Source organism: Pristiophorus japonicus, chromosome 1, assembly GCF_044704955.1.
Source record: "Pristiophorus japonicus isolate sPriJap1 chromosome 1, sPriJap1.hap1, whole genome shotgun sequence".
NCBI classification, from domain to species: domain Eukaryota; kingdom Metazoa; phylum Chordata; class Chondrichthyes; family Pristiophoridae; genus Pristiophorus; species Pristiophorus japonicus.
The window spans coordinates 314,684,562-314,708,743 of record NC_091977.1 but is presented as its reverse complement, the minus strand read 5'-3'; the positions used below and the strand labels follow the sequence as shown (position 1 = coordinate 314,708,743).

Below are 24,182 nucleotides of genomic sequence, written 5' to 3'. Positions count from 1 at the left end.
TTGTGTCCTCCTTAGTGAATACCGAACCAAAGTACTTGTTCAATTGGTCCGCCATTTCTTTGTTCCCTGTTGTGACTTCCCCTGATTCTGACTGCAGGGTACCTACGTTTGTCTTTACTAACCTTTTTCTCTTTACATATCCATAGAAACTTTTGCAATCCATCTTAATGTTCCCTGCAAGCTTCTTCTCGTACTCCATTTTCCCTGCCCTAATCAAACCCTTTGTCCTCCTCTGCTGAGTTCTAAATTTCTCCCAGTCCCCAGGTTCGCTGCTATTTCTGGCCAATTTGTATGCCACTTCCTTGGCTTTAATACTATCCCTGATTTCCCTTGATAGCCACGGTTGAGCCACCTTCCCTTTTTTATTTTTACGCCAGACAGGAGTGTACAATTGTTGTAATTCATCCATGCGGTCTCTAAATGTCTGCCATTGCCCATCCACAGTCAACCCCTTAAGTATCATTCGCCAATCTATCCTAGCCAATTCACGCCTCATACCTTCAAAGTTACCGTTCTTTAAGTTCTGGACCATGGTCTCTGAATTAACTGTTTCATTCTCCATTCTAATGTAGAATTCCACCATATTATGGTCACTCTTCCCCAAGGGGCCTCGCACAACGAGATTGCTAATTAATCCTCTCTCATTACACAACACCCAGTCTAAGATGGCCTCCCCCCTAGTTGGTTCCTCGACATATTGGTCTAGAAAACCATCCCTTATGCACTCCAGGAAATCCTCCTCCACCGTATTGCTTCCAGTTTGGCTAGCCCAATCTATGTGCATATTAAAGTCACCCATTATAACTGCTGCACCTTTATTGCATGCACCCCTAATTTCCTGTTTGATGCCCTCCCGAACATCACTACTACTGTTTGGAGGTCTGTACACAACTCCCACTAACTTTTTTTGCCCTTTGGTGTTCTGCAGCTCTACCCATATAGATTCCACATCATCCAAGCTAATGTCCTTCCTAACTATTGCATTAATCTCCTCTTTAACCAGCAATGCTACCCCACCTCCTTTTCCTTTTATTCTATCCTTCCTGAATGTTGAATACCCCTGGATGTTGAGTTTCCAGCCCTGATCATCCTGGAGCCACGTCTCTGTAATCCCAATCACATCATATTTGTTAACATCTATTTGCACAGTTAATTCATCCACCTTATTACGGATACTCCTTGCATTAAGACACAAAGCCTTCAGGCTTGTTTTTTTAACACCCTTAGTCCTTTTAGAATTTTGTTGTACAGTAGCCCTTTTTGTTCTTTGCCTTGGGTTTCTCTGCCCTCCACTTTTCCTCATCTCCTTTCTGTCTTTTGCTTTTGTCTCCTTTTTGTTTCCCTCTGTCTCCCTGCATTGGTTCCCATCCCCCTGCCATATTAGTTTAACTCCTCCCCAACAGCACTAGCAAAAACTCCCCCTAGGACATTGGTTCCGGTCCTGCCCAGGTGCAGACCGTCCGGTTTGTACTGGTCCCACCTCCCCCAGAACCGGTTCCAATGCCCCAGGAATTTGAATCCCTCCCTGCTGCACCACTGCTCAAGCCACGTATTCATCTGCGCTATCCTGCGATTCCTACTCTGACTATCACGTGGCACTGGTAGCAATCCCGAGATTACTACTTTTGAGGTCCTACTTTTTAATTTAGCTCCTAGCTCCTTAAATTCGTTTCGTAGGACCTCATCCCTTTTTTTTAACCTATGTCGTTGGTACCAATGTGCACCATGACAACTGGCTGTTCTCCCTCCCTTTTTAGAATGTCCTGCACCCGCTCCGAGACATCCTTGACCCTTGCACCAGGGAGGCAACATACCATCCTGGAGTCTCAGTTGCGGCCGCAGAAACGCCTATCTATTCCCCTTACAATTGAATCCCCTATCACTATCGCTCTCCCACTCTTTTTCCTGCCCTCCTGTGCAACAGAGCCAGCCACGGTGCCATGAACTTGGCTGCTGCTGCCCTCCCCTGATGAGTCATCCCCCCCAACAGTACCCAAAGCAGTGTATCTGTTTTGCAGGGGGATGATCACAGGGGACCCCTGCACTACCTTCCTTGCACTGCTCTTCCTGCTGGTCTTCCATTCTCTATCTGGCTGTGGACCCTTCACCTGCGATAAGACCAACTCGCTACACGTGCTACTCACGTCATTCTCAGCATCGTGGATGCTCCAGAGTGAATCCACCCTCAGCTCCAACTCCGCAACGCGGTCCGTCAGGAGCTGGAGGCGGATACACTTCCCGCACACGTAGTCGTCAGGAACACTGGTGTCGTCCCTGAGTTCCCACATGGTACAGGAGGAGCATAACACGTGACCGAGCTGTCCTGCCATGACTTAACCCTTTGATAAGCAACAACAATGCTAAAGTTTACTCACTGTTATAGAAGAGAAAAAAGAAAAACTACTCACCAATCACCAGCCAATCACTTACCCCCTTGGCTGTGACGTCACCTTTCTGTTTCTTTCTACTTCTTTTTTGCCTTCTCCCTGTAGCTGCACCGGCTATGCCTTTTATAGGCCTCTCCACGCACCTCCTCGACGCTGCTCCTGACTGCCGCCGCATTGGGCCTTTATAGGCCTCTCACCGACCCCGGAACTCACGCCTCTCCACGCACCTCCACACGCTGCTCCCGACTGCCGCCGCGTTGGGCCTTTATAGGCCTCTCGCCGACCCCGGAACTCACGCCTCTCCACGCACCTCCACACGCACCTCTACACTCAGTCCCTTCTTCCAAGTCATTAATATAGATTGTAAATAGTTGGGGTCCCAGCACTGATCCCTGCGGCACTGGTTGCCAACCAGAGAATGAACCATTTATCCCAACTCTCTGTTTTCAGTTAGTTAGCCAATCCTCTATCCATGCTAATATATTACCCTCAACCCCGTGAACTTTTATCTTGTGCAGTAACCTTTTAAGTGGCACCTTGTCAAATGCCTTCTGGAAGTCCAAATGCACCGCATCCACTGGTTCCCTTTATCCACTCTGTTCGTTACATCCTCAAAGAATTCCAGCAAATTTGTCAAACATGACTTCCCCTATAGCAGTTTTCTGTATGAGGAAAGTGGGTCTAATTTGAGCAAGGATTAATTTGTTGTTTTGTAGGGTGAACTAAACAGTAAATATGTTATGTTTTATGTATGTTTATAAAAATAACATTGAATGTGGTATTAATCACTAGAAAAGTATTTGCAAAGTGTGTTCTTGATCATTTTTGCCGTGTTCATTTTGAAATAAATTGTGATATATTATGCTTGAGCAATTTTTCTGTATAGATATGTCCTTATTTGAATCCTCTCAATACTATAGTGTCTCCTACCAGGGCGATCTGGTAGGAGACACTATAGTATTGAGAGGATTCAACATTTATGACTTGATGTAGATTAGCTGAGAACTGGCACTCCCAATACATCATCTGTGGAAATGCCTTTGGATGCTCTGTGCCCTTGAAGCACAGTTTGCAGAAAACTGCCTGTCTTGTGTCCACCAGTCCATCAAATCATGTTGCATCTTACCAACTTTTTGAATGTTCCAAGATCTTTGTTATGACCTGGAAGAGTTTAAAAAATGATCTATTTCTCGACACTTTTTAAAAAAAAAAACTTTCTTTTTCCCCATTTTCATTCAATCAGAACTGTTACATCACTTACTAGAAACAGCAGTAAAATGTAAAATACGGACTGGAGTTGAACTGTTTGACTTTCTGCCCCGCCACACACAGATGTAACATGCAATTCCTCAGAATCCCAATTCAATTCGGCTTTTAAATGGGACTTTTCCAGTCTGATTCAGTCTCTTGGCCCTCAATTAGAGCACGTATCCTGTTTCAGTTGTAATCACCTCATATGCAGTTTAATGGGAGCTTTGCTTGGAATTGTTTTCCAGATATGGATGTTGACAGGAGATAAACTGGAAACGGCTACTTGCATCGCAAAAAGCTCACATCTAGTGTCCAGGAATCAGGATGTCCACATTTTCCGGCCGGTAAGTACAACTGACTCAAATTGAGAATCTTTCAGATGTTCTGGTGAAAGCTTTTCAAAGTTTTATAAACATCCTCTTCCACATGTGTAGTAATAAACACCTTTTGCAAGCTGGCCTAACATACTCAATGTGACAAAACATTTGGTTTAAAAAGGTGCAGTTGGGATTGTTTTAGCAACACACATTGTAAAGTGGAAAAGGTTTTGTAAATGAGATAATGGCTGAATTTTCTTGTATACAGATGGTTAATCACTTTGTTAATGCAGTGAAACATACTTCAGTGAATAGACCACATAAACTAATAGCCCATTTAATGAATGAAATTTCCGCACAAATCTTGCCCTTAAAATCTCCGTGTTTTCCAGAAGGTGTAGGTGAATTCAATAGCCTGTTGAAAAGAATTGGATGGTTTGTTGCCTTCTGCAGCTGAATAGAGCCATCGGGCCCCACCTTGAAAGTACAGATTATGTTGTATTTCAAACACCTTATCTGTCAGCTGTGATTTTTCCCATGTCTTTTGCTGCCCTTGCCATCTCAAACTAGTGGAGCAGTCTTCACAACTGGGCTGAACCAAGCTAGCACACTTCGTCACTTGTTTATGTGATCCTGTTGGTTTGACCAATATACATCCTATCACATTGTAACCCATAGAAAAACTTCATGCACTTAGTTCCTTTCAGTATTAGGCAAATTGAAAACTGGAATGTAATGCTCGTTCACATTGAACTATTGACTGGAAATCTGAATAATATTAGAAAATGCCCTACAACGTAATCAAACCCATGTCCAAACCTATTTCTAACTTTATCCTTATATCTTTCTTTAAATTATGAAATTTCCAAAAATGGACGAGTATTTAGCGTAAAACATTCACTGAAAATTAACCTGCAAACAGTATAAAAAGAGCATGAAATTGTTTAACATTAAAATTTATCTTTACAGATGCAATTTTTTTGAAAACCTGGTCAAATTAGTTTAACTTTACCTTGGCAGGATTACTTTTTGTGATATTTTGACTGTTACTTTAAAAGGAGATTTCCACAAGTGTGCATTTTTCGTGAGCTAATGAGTCTAGTTACACAAAAGTGTATCTCCACAATTCTCTGCATTTGTCCTGTAAATTAATTTTTTTTCTATTCCTGATAGATGCTTAAATGCTATTTGGAACTGTTAAGTATTGTTTTCTATGTGAGGTAATGTGAAAAAAGTCAAATGTGTTTGGTTAAAAAAAGGCCATGCAATGGCTGAGCAATGTTATCCGGAGAGAAGCTGAGCCACACAGATTAAGACTCACACCCCAACAAGGATTCAATGCTTTCATTGGGAGAGGAGGAAAGTGAGAGGGAAAAAAAAGTCAATGCACGAATAAAAATCTGAATTAAATCTTCTATCCACTGGAGGGTAGCAGTGAGTCAGCTCTTGCAAAACTGGAGAAATCCTAAAACTATATGTGGATGGTGTAAGAGCCTGAGGGCACGTGCTTATTTAATATCCTCAACAAGCTTATTTTACGTGAGTGACAACTGAAAATAAGATTTCATTTGAGGAAATAACATTTTTCTGTTGCCCACATCATCAGATTGCATTAATGAAACACAGTTTAATTATAAAAGTTCATTGAATCAACTACATTTACTCTAGGTTGTGAAATACTCACTACAGTCAATGAAGATGATCTGCATCTTTATAGTGAAGTAATTTCTGTAGTTATATTTCTCAATAATTTGATCTAAGTTGATTCTTTATTACTAGATATGCTTCTCTGTCTGCCCAGAATACAATGGGCTAGACTTTCCACTTTCTGGCTCAGGCCGAAAAAAATGGGCCTTGTTCCAGCGATGTGGGACCTATCGCCTGTGATGATCGCCGGCTCAAGGCCCATTTTTTTTTTGCGATTTTCCACTCGGCCTTAGCCTAGCGATTTCATTTCTCGGCGATCTCCTAATCGCCCAAAGAAAACGGAAGTGAATGGAAAAAAAAGCTTCCCTAGCAACGCATTACTACGCATGCGCAGTTTGATTTTTTTTTTCGGGTTGATGCTTTTTCCTGCGTTTTGAGAGGTCAAGGGTCTTCACACATGCACAGAAGCTCTGAGTGGGTCTGAGAGAGAGAGAGAGAGAGAGAGAGGGAGAGGAGAAAGGAATTGGGTCAGAAAGTCTTATCCAAATTACAGATAAATTTAAAGAATGGAGGGAGGTGCAGGAAAGAGAAGGGCCAAACCCTTCAGCGAAGAGGCAAATGAGGCCCTCGTAAATGCAGTAAGCTCCAGGTGGGAGGATCTGACACAGGGTGGGCAGGGGAAACTTCCACCCTGTGCATATATCAGGATTTGGTCCGAAATAGCCGACGTAGTCACATCGGCCTCCAATGAAACGCGCACACCGGACCAGTACCGCAAACGGTGAAACAACCTACTGGCAGCTGCAAGAGTAAGTTGATATTTATATTTATGTATTATTTAATGATCTAAATAGTAACTAGAATCTGCAATGTTATTGGGTTACATTTAAACATAACTAAATTTTATGCAACCCAGTTAAATGTTGCAGTGCGAAATATGCAATGTAATGCTAATTTGTAATAGAGCATTTAAATCTGTCAGTCTTAAATGTCTTCAATGTCTTAAATTGCCTGATCCATTTGCTTATGCCATGCAATGTTATCGTATCATTTACAGAAGATGATTTCAATGAATAATCGGGAGCAGCGGAAGACGGGTGGGGGTGCTGCCATGATGCACACACTAAGCCAGTATGAGGAGCTCGCGGTGTCCCTGGTGGGGCCAGAAAGCCGTTCGGTCACATCTTGTGGTGTGGTCGAACCCACCCTTGAGACATGTGAGTAATGAAAAATGTGCATTGTGCAATGTGTGAATCATTAGCAAATATTGAAAATATCGTAGTTACGCATGTAATGTTATGCAATTATAATATAATCTGATATATAATTGTGATGTACTATAAATATTCGAATGAGGTTATGTTAAACCTTGTGATCACTTGTGCATATGGGGTAATGGAAAGCATTGCAATGTTTTCAGTTGGATAAAAATTGTAATATGATTTGAATTGTTAAACATTGTTTATCAAATTAAAGGTCAAGTGGCCGTCGAGTCGATGGAATCCACTACCACCACCACTGAAACTTCGCTGAGATCGCAGGAGACTGAGGAGGAAGGGGAGCCACTGCGGACTCCTGCTGCTGTGGTATATCAGCAGGAGGAGGAGGAGGAGGAGATTGACGAGACGGAAGAAGAGGAAGAGATATTTGTGGTGGGGGGGGAACAGCCTGCGGCCATCTAGTTGAGATGGAAGAAGCACCGGGACCAAGCGATGTGCAGGTGGCGAAGCCAGGGCGCGTCATATTGCAAACGCCGACCCCACGGAGGTCTGGTCAGCGTGGCGAGCAATCGCCTGCCTTGGAGAGCCAGACGGAGAGCTTGATTTCCCTGTGCAGGCCACAGCGACCTTATCCAGGGGTTCGCGGGATTCTCTGCGAACTAGAGCCAGTTTCCAGCATCCTGGAGCGAGTTCTGCCAGAACTTCACGAATTGATCTTCTGAGCAGTCACAGACTGCTCGGGTGACGTTGGAGGCGATTCGGCAGCAGACAGCCGCAACCAATGCCTCAGGCTTCGCTTCCTCTCCGTCACCTCCACCACAGCAGGAAGTCTTGACATCCCACTCTGCACGACGTCTTGGTGTCTGTTTGCGTAGACCAAAACGGGCGAGTGGGGTGCGAACACGGTGGGATAGGATCTGGAGGGAAACGTGGCCGCAGGTAGGGAGGGGGGAGTGCTTCTCTATAGTTCACCTGTTTTAAAATGTTCACTTGTTATTACCAATTTATTACACTCTTGTTATTGTTATTGTTACTAAATTGGCCAATTGTATTCAATAGTTAAATGTTCACTTGTTATCATTACTTAACTGTTCCCTTTCCATTCTTTCTGAAATGGTCACTTGTTGGCATGACTGAAATGGTCACTTGTTGGCATGACTGAAATGGTCACTTGTTGGCATGACTGAAATGGTCACTTGTTGGCATGACTGAACTGGTCACTTGTTGGCATGACTGTAATGGTCACTTGTTATCATGACTGTAATGGTCACTTGTTATGACTGAAATGGTCACTTGTTATGACTGAAATGGTCACTTGTTAGCGTGACTGAAATGGTCACTTGTTATCATTACTTAAATGGCCAGTTGTTCTGTAAAATGTTCATTTCTTCTTGTAACGTTTTGGGGATTTTGAGGGAAGGGTGGGTTGGTGAGAGGGTTGCAGGGAGGGTGTTATTGATTAGTTCCTTGTTAATAAAAAAAACATTTCTACAACTTTTGAACCTTCTCTCTTACTTACATAAGTTTTACAACATACAGTTCTTTATGCAGATTTGTTTGTTTATTCTGTTACCCCCACGGAATATCATTAAATAACTTCACTATGTTAAAGCTATTTAATAAATAATTCCAATATATGCGTAAATAAGGTGATAATACCTATTTATATTCCCTGTCCCAAATTTCTGAGTACAATTTGCATCAATTTTACTCTCTAAATAACTCAGAACAATTCTCCACCATTCCGCAGCGGCTAAAAATGGTGTCCGTAGTGCCCATTTCCCTCTCTAAGGCCCTGGAAAAGCAACTATTTTTGAGCACTCTTTTGGGCCTTGCATCGACCCAGCGAAGTGCGTGCTAAGTGCTGAAACTTGGGATGGGTCTTGTGTGGGTGATCATCTCAGCGATCAAAGTGGAAACTTGGGGGCCTATTTTTCCAGCGATATTTTGGGCCTAGTTTCCACTTTTTGCTCAAAATGGGCGATAGAGATCCATTTTGGGCCATAGATGGGCCTGAGATAGGCGATGTGAAGTGGAAAGTCTAGCCCAATTGGGTATTGTTGTTCTGTTATGTGCCGATATGCACATTATCTTTACTGAGAGTGTCAATGAGAGGTTTGTCCTTGCAGGTAATGAATCGTGGCGAAGCTCATTTGGAGTTGAATGCTTTCAGGAGGAAACATGACTGTACACTGGTTATATCAGGAGATTCTTTGGAGGTAATGGCTTACAGCTTCCTTGTACAAAGACTATACTGAACCCTTAGTATATTAGTGTAATAATGAATTCTTGAGTTAGTACTTGTTTTTTTTTCTCCATTTAAATAATAACTTGCTCTTTGATTTTTTTTCTGCCAAAGTGCATAACCTTACACTTTCCAACATTATATTCCATCTGCCAAATGTTTGCCCACTCACTTAGCCTGTCTATGTCCTTTTGCAGGTTTTTTGTGTCCTCCTCACACATTGCTTTTCCTCCCATCTTTGTATCGTCGGCAAACTTGGCTACGTTACCCTCAGTCCCTTCTTCCAAGTCGTTAATATAGATTGTAAATAGTTGGGGTACCAGCACTGATCCCATTGGCACCCTACTAGTTACTGTTTGCCAACCCGAGAATGAACCATTTATCCAGACTCTCTCTCTTCTGTTAGTTAGCCAATCCTCTATCCATGCTACTATATTACCCCCAACCCCGTGAACTTTTATATTGTGCAGTAACCGTTTATGTGGTACCTTGTCAAATGCCTTCTGGAAGTCCAAATACACCACATCCACTGGTTCCCCTTTATCCACCCTGTTCGTTACATCCTCAAAGTATGATGTGGTCTTTCACAGACTTGTCCATCAGGAATCATTCGCTTCCTCTCTGGTGTCCTCTTGCACATAGTTCAGTATCAGCAGCCCACATTTTCTGTTTCAGCACTCATGGTACATATCAAGAGCACATGTTGGGAAATTCCACACCCAAGCCTGTGTTTTACAATGCTTAATTTTAATTTTTCTGATATGCGCTAGAAGAGCTGCAGGTCAGTATCTCTAATAAAAGTTGTCAGAAACGCTGCTGACATATATTTGACATTGCATAAAAGGTGTGTACATTGTTCTCGAGCTGCTTTCATTTATATCTTAGGTTTGCCTGAAATATTATGAGCATGAATTTGTGGAACTCGCATGCCAGTGTCCAGCTGTTGTCTGCTGCAGATGTTCTCCCACACAAAAGGCTCAAATTGTGAAGTTGTTGCAACAGCATACAGGCAAGCGCACATGTGCAATAGGTAAGCAGGAATCATTCTTGACTCTTCGCTTTTAAACTGTGGAGCAAAATACAAATTCATGACTCAATGTCTTTGTACAGGACCCAGTCAACGAAAATCAGTGCATTCGTCAAAACTTTGCTTGCCTGATGTACAGTTAGGAATTACTTTCTTTGGTGGGATATTGTGCTATTTTTCCTTTTGATTCATGCCCATTGAATAAGAATATAATTAGAATAGTGCTACAGTTAATCTGTAATAATCTTTGCCATCTAGTCAGGTAAAGTATTAAATTCAATAATCAAACCTTTGGAGAACTGGGACCATGAACGTGGGAGGTTTATGTTTACCAACTGTGGCAAACTTATCAAAAATAAATCATTCCTTCCCTTTTATCAAAATTAAAACCAATATAATAACCAGTTCTTTATAGTTTGTATCACTTAGCAATAATGTGCCCATTAGCAATTTCTGCCACTAACATCTCTGCTAGAAAATATTCAACTACATCAGTAATTGGGTTTAGAAGCAACAAGATAGCGGGTTCATCCTTATTTTCAAATAATGTGTGAATTTTGGTTGGTGCACCTAAGTTGTGCTTTTTTCCCCTTTTGTTGTTCGTGCAGATGTAATTTGTTAATCCACTGGGTGGCGATGCTGCTGCAGTACAGGACAAGTGATCGCGAGCACATCCGCAATTTAATCATTATCCATTAAAGGAGCACTGTACAGTGTGCTTGGGAATTTGTTTTAAAGAGTTTATGATAGTTTTTTTTTAAACGTCAAAATCTCGTCATCTGTTTAATTTGAAAATTGACCAACAATTAATGATGCAAAAGCAAAATACTGCTAAGCTGGAAATCCGAAATAAAATCAGAAAATGCTAGAAATACTCAGCTGGTCAGACAGCATCTGTGGCGAAAGAAACAGAGTTAACCTGGCCAGCAACTTGACCGTTTCGGTTTTGAGATTCAAGATTAAGCCTACATGTGAACAAAAAAAAAATGTTGTTTCACTTTTGAAACAGTTTAGCTCTTTCCTTCAGAATAGTTTGATGTTTGTTTAATTATTTTTTTTATTAATAAGCAGCTAAGTGAAAGATTTACTTTATTGATGAATTATTTTACAGGTGATGGAGGTAATGACGTCAGCATGATCCAAGCAGCAGACTGTGGGATTGGAATTGTCGGAAAAGTAATGATCTTTTGTGTTTATACTTGTGACACACAATGTTTCACGTACAACTGAGCTTATTAAATCATAGGTCGTAGATGGAACAAAGAAGTGTGATGAATTTTTACAAATATACATAACCAGTATCTGTTGTGCATCCTGTTTATCACAGAACTAAGTTAAAAGTGTCAAATGTAATTTGAATGGAAATGATATAAACATGGCTATGTTAAACAGAAGGTTAAGGTCCCAATCTTCACCGATGTCTATCTTGATACCTTATCACACTGTAAATTTTACTGAGAACAACTACATAGAATTATATACAATTTGCAGGACAGAAACAGGCCATTCGGCTTTTATGCTGGTGTTTATGTTCCACACAAGCTACCTCCCACTGTATTTACTTCTTCTCACCCTATCATCATATCCTTCTATTCCTTTCGCCCTCGTGTTTATCTAGCTTCTCCTGAACTGCATCTAAGCTATTTGCCTCAATTACTCCATGTGGTAGCGAGTTTCACATTCTAACTAATTTCTGGGTAAAGAAGTTCTTCCTGAATTTTTTATAAGATTTATTATCTTATATGGCCCCTAGTTTTGGTCTCCCCAACAAGTGGAAACATTTTCTTTACATCTATCCTATCAAACCCCTCCGTAATTTTAAAAACCTCTATCTGGTCACCACTCAGCCTTCTGTTTTCTACAGGAACGAACTCTAGCATGTTCAATCTTTCCTGATGGTTATAACCTCTCAATTCTGGTATTATCTTTGTGAATCTTTTTTGCGCCTTCTCCTGTGTCTCTATCCTTTTTATAATTGTCTTCCAAATGACATCTTAAGTGCATCATCAGACTGCAATTTGCATATTTAAAAAGGTCGGTCACCTGAAGCAGGCAGACCCCCTGGCCATTCAGTGGTAGGCCCCCTTTCAGGATGGTGCCAGCCGGATTGGGAGCGGGAAATTTTCCCCATGATCTTTGGGCTGCTTCCGCCCAGTGGAGCCACTGAAGATCTTCCCCCATGTTGTCGCCGCTCACATCTAGGGGGAAAAAATGGTCGTTACTGAAGGGTTTCTAGTGTCCACGTAACTGCAACCAAGCATGGACTTGGCACCCACAGCTTGGAAAGAAGAGTATTGGGAGTGCAGAATGGATGTTTGCACCTTTAGAAGTTACTTTGAGATGGTTGTTGTTTTAAAATTATATACTGTATAAAAGAAAAGTTCGATTACATTTTACGACTGTTATCAGCAGGTGTTGTCGATGTTCTGCATTACCCATAAAGGCCCCAAAATTTCTGCCGCCCCGCTTCTCCACCCACCATTTGCCCTGGTCCTAGACTCTGTTCCAGATCCTACAGTCATTTTCACAGAGGGGCATGAAGCAGGTTCCGGTGCCATTTCCAGCATTCCCTGGGCTTCTGCCCTGCAAAGATCCAGGAATTTGGCAATGGCTCTCTTAATGCTCCATCGGGACATAGACAATTCGGACAACAAGCTTTAAAACAGTTGCGATTTTAAAGTTTCCATTTGCTTACTTGGGAATCGTGCATGTGTGCTTTGTGTTGGAAATGGAACTGCCGGGATTTCTGACATGAAGTCACCCCACCTCTGATAATGATAACCGCACTAAGGCTTTAGGTGCAAGAAGTGTCTTCCCATACAACTGGTGGCATCTCACCATGTTGAAAAAAGGGGCGGAAACCAAGTAGAACAAGGTCTTGCTCCAAATCTGGCCCACCCACCTAGTTTGCGCAGCCACAGTGCCCTTTCAGGCTCAGGAATTTCTATTACACTGAGGAGTTAACAACTGTGGCATCGTTACTGCCTGTAAAATAACTTGAAGATGATTGCTGTGCAATTCTTGGCTCAAAATGTATTCTATATTTACCAGAGAAAGCCACACGAGTACATTTTGCTCTCTACCAATGTTATCAAATAAGTCATAGAATCATAAAAATTTACAGCACAGAAGGAGGCCATTAAACCCATTGTATCTGTGTCAGCCAATAAAGAGCTACCCAACCTGATCCCACTTTCCAGCTCTTGGTCTATAGCCATATATGTTACACCATGTCAAGTGCCGATCCAAGTACTTTTTAAATGAGATGAGGATTTCTCCCTCTACCACCCTTTCAGGCAGTTAATTTCTGGATTATAAAACTTCTCAACTCCTCTTTAATCCTTCTACCAATTATTTTAAATCTATGCCCCCTTTTTATTGACCGCTCTGTTAAGGGAAATAGGTCCTTCCTAGTCACCCTATCCAGGCCCCTCATAATTTTATACACCGAATTATAAATCTCCCCTCAGCTTCCTCTGCTCTAAAGAAAACAACCCCAGCCTATCCAATCTTTCCTCATCACTAAAATTCTCCAGTCCTGGCAACATCCTCATAAATCTCCTCTGTACCCTCTCCAGTGCAATCACATCTTTACTGAAATGTGGTGACCAGAACTGCATGCAGTACTCTAGCTGTGGCCTAACTAATGTTTTATACAGTTCAGGCATAACCTCCTGCTCTTATATTCTATGCCTCTGCTAGTAAATAAAAAATATCCCGTATGTCTTCTTAACCACTTATCTACCTGTCCTGCTACCTTCAGGCATCTATGGACATGCATGCCAAGGTCCCTCTGTTCCTCTGCACCTCAGTGTCCTCACATTTATTGTGTATTTCCTTGCCTTATTAGCCCTCCCCGAATGCAATACCTCACACTTCTTCAGATTGAATTTCTTTTGCCACTTTTCTGCCCACCTGACCAGCCCATTGATATCTTCCTGCAGTCCACAGCTTTCTTCCTCACTAGCAACCACACAGCCAATTTGTGTATCAGCTGCAAACTTCTTATTCATGTTCCCTACATTCAAGTCAGAGTGAGCATAAAGCAGAGGAATACAAAGAAATCACAGCAATTTTAACAGTGAAATGTTTTAATTTAAAGAATGTAAACTTTGCAAAAATAGTCAAGATTTTCTTCTAATAGAGTATAGCATGATTTCCTTATTGCAAATGTTTACTTGCTAGTGATAGAGCAGCTTTTTAATTAATATGTTTTGTTACTTTATAGCTTTATTTTTTTTTAATCTAGGAAGGTAAACAGGCATCTTTGGCAGCAGATTTTTCCATTACTCAGTTTAAGCACATCGGCAGACTACTGATGGTGCACGGTCGCAACAGTTACAAGCGATCAGCTGCACTTGGCCAGTTTGTCATCCACCGGGGCCTTATCATCTCCACTATGCAGGTAATTGCATGCTTGCTTTCTTTAAAGGGCTGAGGCCCACAGTGGACGATAACACAACAATTGAAACAAGTGAAATAGAAGAGGAAGTAAATTAGGAGGTGGTGAATAGATGGTGCAAAGCTTGGGTTTTAACAGCTTAAAGATTAAAGAAAGAAAGACTGCAGGGAGTAGAACATAAGAAATAGGAGCAGGAGAAGGTAATTCGGCCAGTTGAGCCTTCTCTGCCATTCAATAAGATCATGACTGATCATCGACCTCAACTCCACTTTCCTGCCAGATCCTCATATCCTTTGATTCCATTTGAGTCCAGAAATCTGTTGATCTCAGCCTTGAATATACTCCATGATTCACCACCCTCTGAGTGAAGAAGTTCCTCCTCATCTCGGTGCTAAATGGCCGACCTCTTATCAGTTGTAGGTTTTCCAGCCAGGGGAAACAGCCTCTCGGCATCTACACTGTCAAACCCTCAATGTTTCAATCACCTCTCATTCTTCTAAACTCCAGCGAGTAGACCCATTCAACTCCATAAATAATGTTCCATAATGGAACTCCTGGGAAAGAGAGAGTCCAAGCTGTTCAATGAGTCTTGACTTCAACATCATATAAATGTAGGTATGAGGAAGAGTATATATGAGGACTTATCTGCAGCTTAAAGGAGCAACAGAAGAGAAAAGTTCAGAGGAACACTAAGAACTGTGGTATCGATTAAAGAGTTAAGAAAGGATGTGATTGAAACATAGAATAGAAACATAGAAAAACATAGTATGAGAGAGGTTAAATGCTAGAGGTGGAAGAGGGATCACTTAAAAGATGACAAATCTTTTCTTGCATCTTGCCCAGGAATGTGAAAGAGGTATCAGAAGAGCTTTCCCAGATACAAGAGCTACATTCTGTTCTGGGACTGATTTAAACTTTGCAGAGAGTAGAGAGTTCCTGATGGGGTAAAGAAAGTATTTTGTATGAAAGGAAACCAAAAATCTTGGCAGATTTAGCAATGAAGGAGATGGGAACAATGTTCCCTTTTTAAGCTGCGCGACTGTGCAGCGCTCCAGGAGTCCCGTGCAGCCAGTGGGCCGGCTTTTAAATTGGAAAAAAAACATGCATGGAACATTTTATGGGAGTTCTATTTGAGGTCAGAGGGCATAGTGAGGCTGAGAAATCAGACTGATGGCTCCACCCTTTGTCATTCTTCATCTAATGTTGTAGGAATAAAGGGTTGAGATTTAAGTTTATTTCAATGCAAAATGCCTAATTTGGCTCTTGAATCTTCCTACAGAAATAGATTGCATTAGACTCATTCAACTGTTGGCAAGACATGAAGGGCTATTTGCAAGGCAGTTTGAGGTGCAACTAAAATATTCTAGACGTCTTCTGTATATCAAGGATAACAGTTAATGTTAACAGTTAAGTTAAATCATCAACAATACAATAACTCGGCTTCATAATTGCATGAACTCTGTTTTAACATAGCATAACTCGGTTCAAATTTACAGTTCAGTTCCATCTTCCTCTGTGCTAGTTCTGCCAGGTTGTGAGGAAATTGAATTTCCGACCGGAAACAATGGTGGAAGCAAAATACATATAGCTTTTAAAGGAAGAGGATAAATATTTGAAATATATTTTTTTTAATGGTATGGGGTAAGAGTAGGGATAATGAATACCTTTTTGAAAGCCAGTGCAGCTACCTTGAGCCAAATGATTATCTTCTGTGCTGAAAAATTCTACGATTTTGGATACATATTATAGGCCAGTGGAATTGTCTGACCCAAAAAAAACAGTGGCAATTATGGTTTCGGCTACAACTTTCAAGGTGATTGATAATTTGAGAGTGAACTGTGTCCATAAACTACAGATGTAAGGGTAGTACTTGGAAAATTGCTTCCTATGTGCACCCTATTCCTATGAAAAATGATCCCACTTTTCCTTTCAAGGAGAAGGAAAGATGTATTGGAAGATTGAAGAGATGATTTAGGACACAGCTAAACACAAAGGCAAATACTTTTGAGAAAGATGGCCCATTGGGGTCAGAGATTTTATTGGAATACAGGAAGATGATGATTCAACATACCTGGCAGGGTCAAGCCTTGATGTTGGTTCTAATGAAAAAATGGAATGGAGCAATAGAGGGAAGCTTCTTAACAAGGTCATCAAGATTAGAGTTGAAGGGGGAAAATATGAACCACGAAGATCTGATTTATCTTTGGGAGAGCAAGTGTCTCAATCATGAATACAGCTTAGGGTTTGAAAGAAGGAATCATTTAAGTTATGAGTGTCAGTTTTGGCAATGAGTGGAAGGAGTGGCTGATGGAAGGGCAGAAAGAAAACTTGCTTTTAGCAGCTTTCATAGTGGATATATAAGAGGATATGAGCAGAGATGAAGTTGTCTTGGGATGCCTCAGACTGATTAAGATGCCAGATGCAATAAGTAGAATTTTTATGAGACAGCAGATTGAACCAAAGTACAATGTCAGATCTGACAGTAGTGAGGTATGAAACCTTCCATCAATTATTTCACTGGCACAGATAGAAGGATGAAACAACCAGCAGGGAAGAGTGACCAAGAATTTTAAAGGACAGCAAAATTCTAAAAGGACAAAGGGTGTTAAAAAAACAAGCCTGAAGGCTTTGTGTCTTAATGCAAGGAGTATCCGCAATAAGGTGGATGAATTAACTGTGCAAATAGATGTTAACAAATATAATGTGATTGGGATTACGGAGACGTGGCTCCAGGATGATCAGGGCTGGGAACTCAACATCCAGGGGTATTCAACATTCAGGAAGGATAGAATAAAAGGAAAAGGAGGTGGGGTAGCATTGCTGGTTAAAGAGGAGATTAATGCAATAGTTAGGAAAGACATTAGCTTGGATGATGTGGAATCTATATGGGTAGAGCTGCAGAACACCAAAGGGCAAAAAACGTTAGTGGGAGTTGTGTACAGACCTCCAAACAGTAGTAGTGATGTTGGGGAGGGTATCAAACAGGAAATTAGGGATGCATGCAATAAAGGTGCAGCAGTTATAATGGGTGACTTTAATATGCACATAGATTGGGCTAACCAAACTGGAAGCAATACGGTGGAGGAGGATTTCCTGGAGTGCATAAGGGATGGTTTTCGAGACCAATATGTCGAGGAACCAACTAGGGGGGAGGCCATCTTAGACTGGGTGTTGTGTAATGAGAGAGGATTAATTAGCAATCTCATTGTGCGAGGCCCCTTGGGGAAGAGTGACCATAATATGGTGGAATTCTGCATTAGGATGGAGAATGAAAGAGTTAATTCAGAGACCATGGTCCAGAACTTAAAGAAGGGTAACTTTGAAGGTATGAGGCGTGAATTGGCTAGGATAGATTGGCGAATGATACTTAAGGGGTTGACTGTGGATGGGCAATGGCAGACATTTAGAGACCGCATGGATGAACTACAACAATTGTACATTCCTGTCTGGCGTAAAAATAAAAAAGGGAAGGTGGCTCAACCGTGGCTATCTAGGGAAATCAGGAATAGTATTAAAACCAAGGAAGTGGCATACAAATTGGCCAGAAATAGCAGCGAACCCGGGGACTGGGAGAAATTTAGAACTCAGCAGAGGAGGACAAAGGGTTTGATTAGGGCAGGGAAAATGGAGTACGAGAAGAAGCTTGCAGGGAACATTAAGGCGGATTGCAAAAGTTTCTATAGATATGTAAAGAGAAAAAGGTTAGTAAAGACAAACGTAGGTCCCCTGCAGTTAGAATCAGGGGAAGTCATAACGGGGAACAAAGAAATGGCAGACCAATTGAACAAGTACTTTGGTTCGGTATTCACTAAGGAGGACACAAACAACCTTCCGGATATAAAAGGGGTCAGAGGGTCTAGTAAGGAGGAGGAACTGAGGGAAATCTTTATTAGTCGGGAAATTGTGTTGGGGAAATTGATGGGATTGAAGGCCGATAAATCCCCAGGGCCTGATGGACTGCATCCCAGAGTACTTAAGGAGGTGGCCTTGGAAATAGCAGATGCATTGACAGTCATTTTCCAACATTTCATTGACTCTGGATCAGTTCCTATCGAGTGGAGGGTAGCCAATGTAACCCCACTTTTTTAAAAAAAGGAGGGAGAGAGAAAACAGGGAATTATAGACCGGTCAGCCTGACCTCAGTAGTGGGTAAAATGATGGAATCAATTATTAAGGATGTCATAGCAGCGCATTTGGAAAAAGGTGACATGATAGGTCCAAGTCAGCATGGATTTGTGAAAGAGAAATCATGCTTGACAAATCTTCTGGAATTTTTTGAGGATGTTTCCAGTAAAGTGGACAAGGGAGAACCAGTTGATGTGGTATATTTGAACTTTCAGAAGGCTTTCGACAAGGTCCCACACAAGAGATTAATGTGCAAAGTTAAAGCACATGGGATTGGGGGTAGTGTGCTGACGTGGATTGAGAACTGGTTGGCAGACAGGAAGCAAAGAGTAGGAGTAAATGGGTACTTTTCAGAATGGCAGGCAGTGACTAGTGGGGTACCGCAAGGTTCTGTGCTGGGGCCCCAGCTGTTTACATTGTACATTAATGATTTAGACGAGGGGATTAAATGTAGTATCTCCAAATTTGTGGATGACACTAAGTTGGGTGGCAGTGTGAGCTGCGAGGAGGATGCTATGAGGCTGCAGAGCAACTTGGATAGGTTAGGTGAGTGGGCAAATGCATGGCAGATGAAGTATAATGTGGATAAATGTGAGGTTATCCACTTTGGTGGTAAAAACAGAGAGACAGACTATTATCTGAATGGTGACAGATTAGGAAAAGGGGAGGTGCAACGAGACCTGGGTGTCATGATACATCAGTCATTGAAGGTTGGCATGCAGGTACAGCAGGCGGTTAAGAAAGCAAATGGCATGTTGGCCTTCATAGCGAGGGGATTTGAGTCCAGGGGCAGGGAGGTGTTGCTACAGTTGTACAGGGCCTTGGTGAGGCCACACCTGGAGTATTGTGTACAGTTTTGGTCTCCTAACTTGAGGAAGGACATTCTTGCTATTGAGGGAGTGCAGCGAAGATTCACCAGACTGATTCCTGGGATGGCAGGACTGACCTATCATGAAATACTGGATCAACTGGGCTTGTATTCACTGGAGTTCAGAAGAATGAGGGGACCTCATAGAAACGTTTAAAATTCTGACGGGTTTAGACAGGTTAGATGCAGGAAGAATGTTCCCAATGTTGGGGAAGTCCAGAACCAGGGGTCACAGTCTAAGAATAAGGGGTACGCCATTTAGGATCGAGATGAGGAGAAACTTCTTCACCCAGAGAGTGGTGAACCTGTGGAATTCTCTACCACAGAAAGTAGTTGAGGCCAATTCACTAAATATATTCAAAAGGGAGTTAGATGAAGTCCTTACTACTCGGGGGATCAAGGGGTATGGCGAGAAAGCAGGAAGGGGGTACTGAAGTTGCATGTTCAGCCATGAACTCATTGAATGGCGGTGCAGGCTAGAAGGGCTGAATGGCCTACTCCTGCACCTATTTTCTATGTTTCTATGACTGTGGTCATAAGAGCCCACCAACAAACAGATGCAGTGTAAGGATTAAGAGCAGAGGTAAGGGAGATCTCTATTAGATTATCTTCATTACTTGATTCTTGAGGGATATGGGTAGGGTGATTAACAAGCTTCTCGGCCTTTTGGCTAAGATCATGCGTAACTGACCTGACAGGGGAGTAGCCACCATGACCTCCGGGTGGTTCTCCCTGGATCAGGAAGGTATATGCTTGCTTTTTTGGAAACAGGAGGTGGGTGGGGTGGCTTGACCCATCCACCTCCACGGAGGTGTGTGGGGGACCTGACCCATCCACCTCCATGGCACGAACCTGGTATTGCAGTACTTCCAGGAACGGTGCAGTGGCTCTCGGCCTTTTGGCTAAGAGCATTGGCGCAGAGTGATCCTTGGCGTGTGCAAGGTGACCTCTGGCGTTTGTGATTTGACAAAGAATTGGAACGATTGGCTACGAATTTCAAAAAAAAAACAAGCTGTTTGAGATCACTGAAGAAAGGAAAGGACTCTGAACAGTAGTAAAGAAAAACAGAACCATGATGATAAATTCAGGTCACCAAGAATGCTGATCTAAACTGACAATTAAGTGCATTACAGAGGGAATGTTGCATTGTACAGAACAGAAGTACCATCTTTCAAATGGGATGTTAAACCAGGGCCATGCCTATCTACTCAAATGGTTGTAAAGATTCCATGGTGCTTTTTTTGAAGAATGTGAATTCCTCTTGGTACTCTGGCCAACAATTCCCTCCTCAACCACTACTACCAAAAACACAATATCTGGCACCTTGCTGTTTCTCGGAACTTTCGTGCAAAATTGGTTCCTGTGTCTATCTACAATACAGTGACCGCACTTCAAAAGTAATCCATTGGTTGTAATACACTTATGGAACATCCTGAGGACATGGTATGGCATGGACCTACACAAGTGCAAATTATTTTTCTTTCAGTAGAGGGAAAGCTAGAATTGATTTTGATTTTGTGTGACAAATACATGATCAAGGTTCGAACAGCTACTGATTCAGGTGAGGTGAGGGGGAAGAGTTTTACCGACAGGAGATCAAAGTCAGGTACTGCAAGGGAGCAGCAGCGATGGCTGGATGAACAGAAAGTATAAAAGGGAAACTGAAAAGAGGAAGTTAAACTTAAAGGTGAAACTAGACAACCAGGCAGCTGAGAGCAAACCCTACCAAATATGTCATGGGAAAGGTGGAACCATACTCTCCTCTATGCTGCCGAGCTTTGCATGGTCCACACTCGGCTATCAAGCAAAAAACGTTGTTGCTGTCGCTTCAGCCAGTTGAAAGCCCTTTCTCATGACGGCAGAAAAACTACGGAAACATTGTGAAACTGATTTGATACACAAAGGGACATTTTGTACCTTTTTTAAAAAAAATTACAAGGCTCCATTTTAATTGTGAATGAGGCAAAATGTACATATTTGCAAATGAACCTAAAATAACTGACTTTCTGTATCTTTGCATTTTTCGATTGACGTTACTGTATGTCACTAGCCAAAATAAAGGTGCATTGAGTGCACCTGTAATGCAGCCTTCACCATCCTTTACATGTAAACATGTCTAGATTTAATTTGTGTCCAGCTGATTAACTTTGTAGGGGCTAGAATCCATATTCATTTTGAAGATTGCATCACTTAGTTTGTGCCTTAGTTACAAGTGGGGACTTAGCATATGGGAAGTTACTTCCTTGGTTACAATTGGCTGATACAATTAACCCCTGAAATGTTGCTGGCTGTATCTATTTTCTATCTATTCAGGATTTATTGGTGAATACATTTGTTTTTTATAATGGCTTTTAAATGGACTGGAAATACACAAATTATACATAACCAGATTATAACTCTGCTTTGATTATCTTGTCATTTATCGCCTTGCTGTTTGTGAGTTCTTACTGTGTGCAAATTAGCTGTCATGTTTGGTTGTATAACAACGTGACTACACTTCAAAACTAATTCACTGGCTTTTCATATTTCTCTCCTGATGGTTCACTGGATAAAAAATGTCACATTATGCTTACTGAACCATACAGACCAGTGTTGTACCCCTTTATTTTCAACAGCCATTTGAGGACTGTGGTAACATTTTTGAACCAAAATAAAATGAGATGCCAGATTTAGATTTTTATCACCCGTAGCCTGTTTTGATCAGCAATCTCCTTTATGGACCTGCTGCATGCTACTGAACCAGATGTCATGATGTGATACATGGAGCCAGCTCAAGATCAAACTGCCTGGCAGCCTGCTGTGTGCAATTTCACCATGATGTGATGTTCCCAGGTCCCAACCCCTGAATTATTCTCCGAAGGATTTACACAGAACAAAATGGCAGTACGAGTGACTCACCGAGCTCACCCGACACAGGAAGAAATAAAAACACACAAGTGTAAAAACATCTGTTGTCATTCTGAGCCACATGCCAAAACGTGAGCAACAGCACACAAAGGTCAGGATTCCCTACAATTTCCCCTCACTCCGATGGGTAAGATACCTACTCTCTGCTCAGTACCTCTCCGCGGAAGACTGATGAAACTTGCTTCCCATCTCCATTGTGGCACAGTGCCTTTGTACAACAACTTGATGTAGTGCTGCATGCACTGCAGTGGCCAGTATTACTTGTAACTTTAAACTGAATATCTACCATTTCCAGTAATAACCCCTTCTCCCCGCACCTTTAATCATTTATAAATTTAAAGATAATATTTTGAAGCACCAGTCCTTCAAAACTGAGGACATGATTTGACACTATATAAATTCCTTTTTTTTTTGAATGACATCCTATGAGTTTGCAAAAGAGATGTCAAATGAGAGTATGAGCCTGAATATTTGAATGTTGTAATGAAATTGAACATTTCGTAACATTTCTATACATAATCTGAAGCTGTTTCCAACACAACCTTTTAAAGTGCATTTGAATTCTGTCGTTCATTGAGTAATTTCTTGATCTTTTACTAGTGGTTTTGCTTTTGTTCTCTTCCTTAGGCTGTATTTTCATCAGTGTTCTATTTTGCATCTGTTCCCTTGTATCAGGGTTTCCTCATGGTAGGGTAAGTGGCATTTTCTAACTCCAAAAATATCATTTTCTAGTATTGCCGATATATAAAGCTTCACCTTGTCTTTTCTTGAGTGCCATCAAAACCATGTTCTGTTGTTAATTTGATGACTTTTTGCTTTCTGTTCTATTAGGTATGCTACCATCTACACAATGTTTCCTGTTTTTTCTCTGGTGTTAGACCAGGACGTAAAGCCAGAAACAGCAATACTGTATCCAGAGCTTTACAAAGACCTCACAAAGGTGTGTGATATGTTTGAAGATTTGTACACATTAAATGAACACATGAAGATTCAACAAACACCATTTTGGAATAATTTCCATTGCATATCTGTGTAGGCAGTGTGCCAAATGAGAGACCATGCTAATTTTTTAACCAACATGAAAATGGTTTTAAGTGTGTTTTCCAATTGATATTCATTGGACAAAGTGCATTGAAAGAACCTGTTGAGTTGTTGATTGACATAATGGCAAATGACTGCTGTACTTCCATTATTATCCTCTTATTGTAAAATATAACTTAGTTATAATGTGCAAGTTAAAGTTAGTTTGTGCAAATTTGCATAATCTAAGACACACACACAGATGCTTTTCACCTGCTGTTGCTGGAGTACTTGGCATGCAACTTTTCCCCAACAGTTATCGTGGATAATAGGTTTCAAAAGTTTATAGTGGTTTACATATTTATGCATTTTCTTGCTCCGATTTTGCAGAAACATGGACGGTCCTCATGATGGTGAACTGGCAGCGTTCGCCATCATTTCACCTTTGAAACTGACCGAAAGTTCAGGATTTAGGGTACCCCACCCCACCTCAGCCAGCAAACAGTGAAATCACTGATCTGACGAAAATGTCTCCTTTTCCGAACAAATAGCACTGTTAGGAACCCCATAAAAAGTTAGACCCATTCAAATGAGGTGTACATAGATTTTTTTAACAGCGATCTGAGTAATAACTACTGATAAACAACCATTCTAGCCCTGAAAAACAAATGTTATATTGGTGGTTTATCAAATTTCTCCATTAAGTTAAATTATTATTTAAAATTAATTTAATTTTTTAACATTTTCATGGTATTTCAGTTTCTAC

The 24,182-nt window shown here is 41.4% G+C and overlaps 1 protein-coding gene and 1 pseudogene across 5 annotated transcripts in view; both read left to right on the top strand.

Moving 5' to 3' along the window:
- atp9b (ATPase phospholipid transporting 9B) overlaps positions 1–24,182 on the top strand; it is a 468,699-nt gene that overhangs the window by 430,451 nt on the left and 14,066 nt on the right. For 4 of the 5 annotated variants that reach the window (XM_070888575.1, XM_070888576.1, XM_070888573.1 and 1 more), the window contains 7 exons: positions 3,884–3,982; positions 8,952–9,041; positions 9,953–10,097; positions 11,206–11,270; positions 14,344–14,499; positions 23,024–23,088; positions 23,228–23,336. In XM_070888575.1, the coding sequence (XP_070744676.1) occupies positions 3,884–3,982; positions 8,952–9,041; positions 9,953–10,097; positions 11,206–11,270; positions 14,344–14,499; positions 23,024–23,088; positions 23,228–23,336 (729 nt within the window). The remainder of the gene's footprint in view (positions 1–3,883; positions 3,983–8,951; positions 9,042–9,952; positions 10,098–11,205; positions 11,271–14,343; positions 14,500–23,023; positions 23,089–23,227; positions 23,337–24,182) is intronic. The other variant, XM_070888574.1, reaches the window with a different exon arrangement.
- LOC139279673 (U2 spliceosomal RNA) lies at positions 20,140–20,378 on the top strand (annotated as a pseudogene).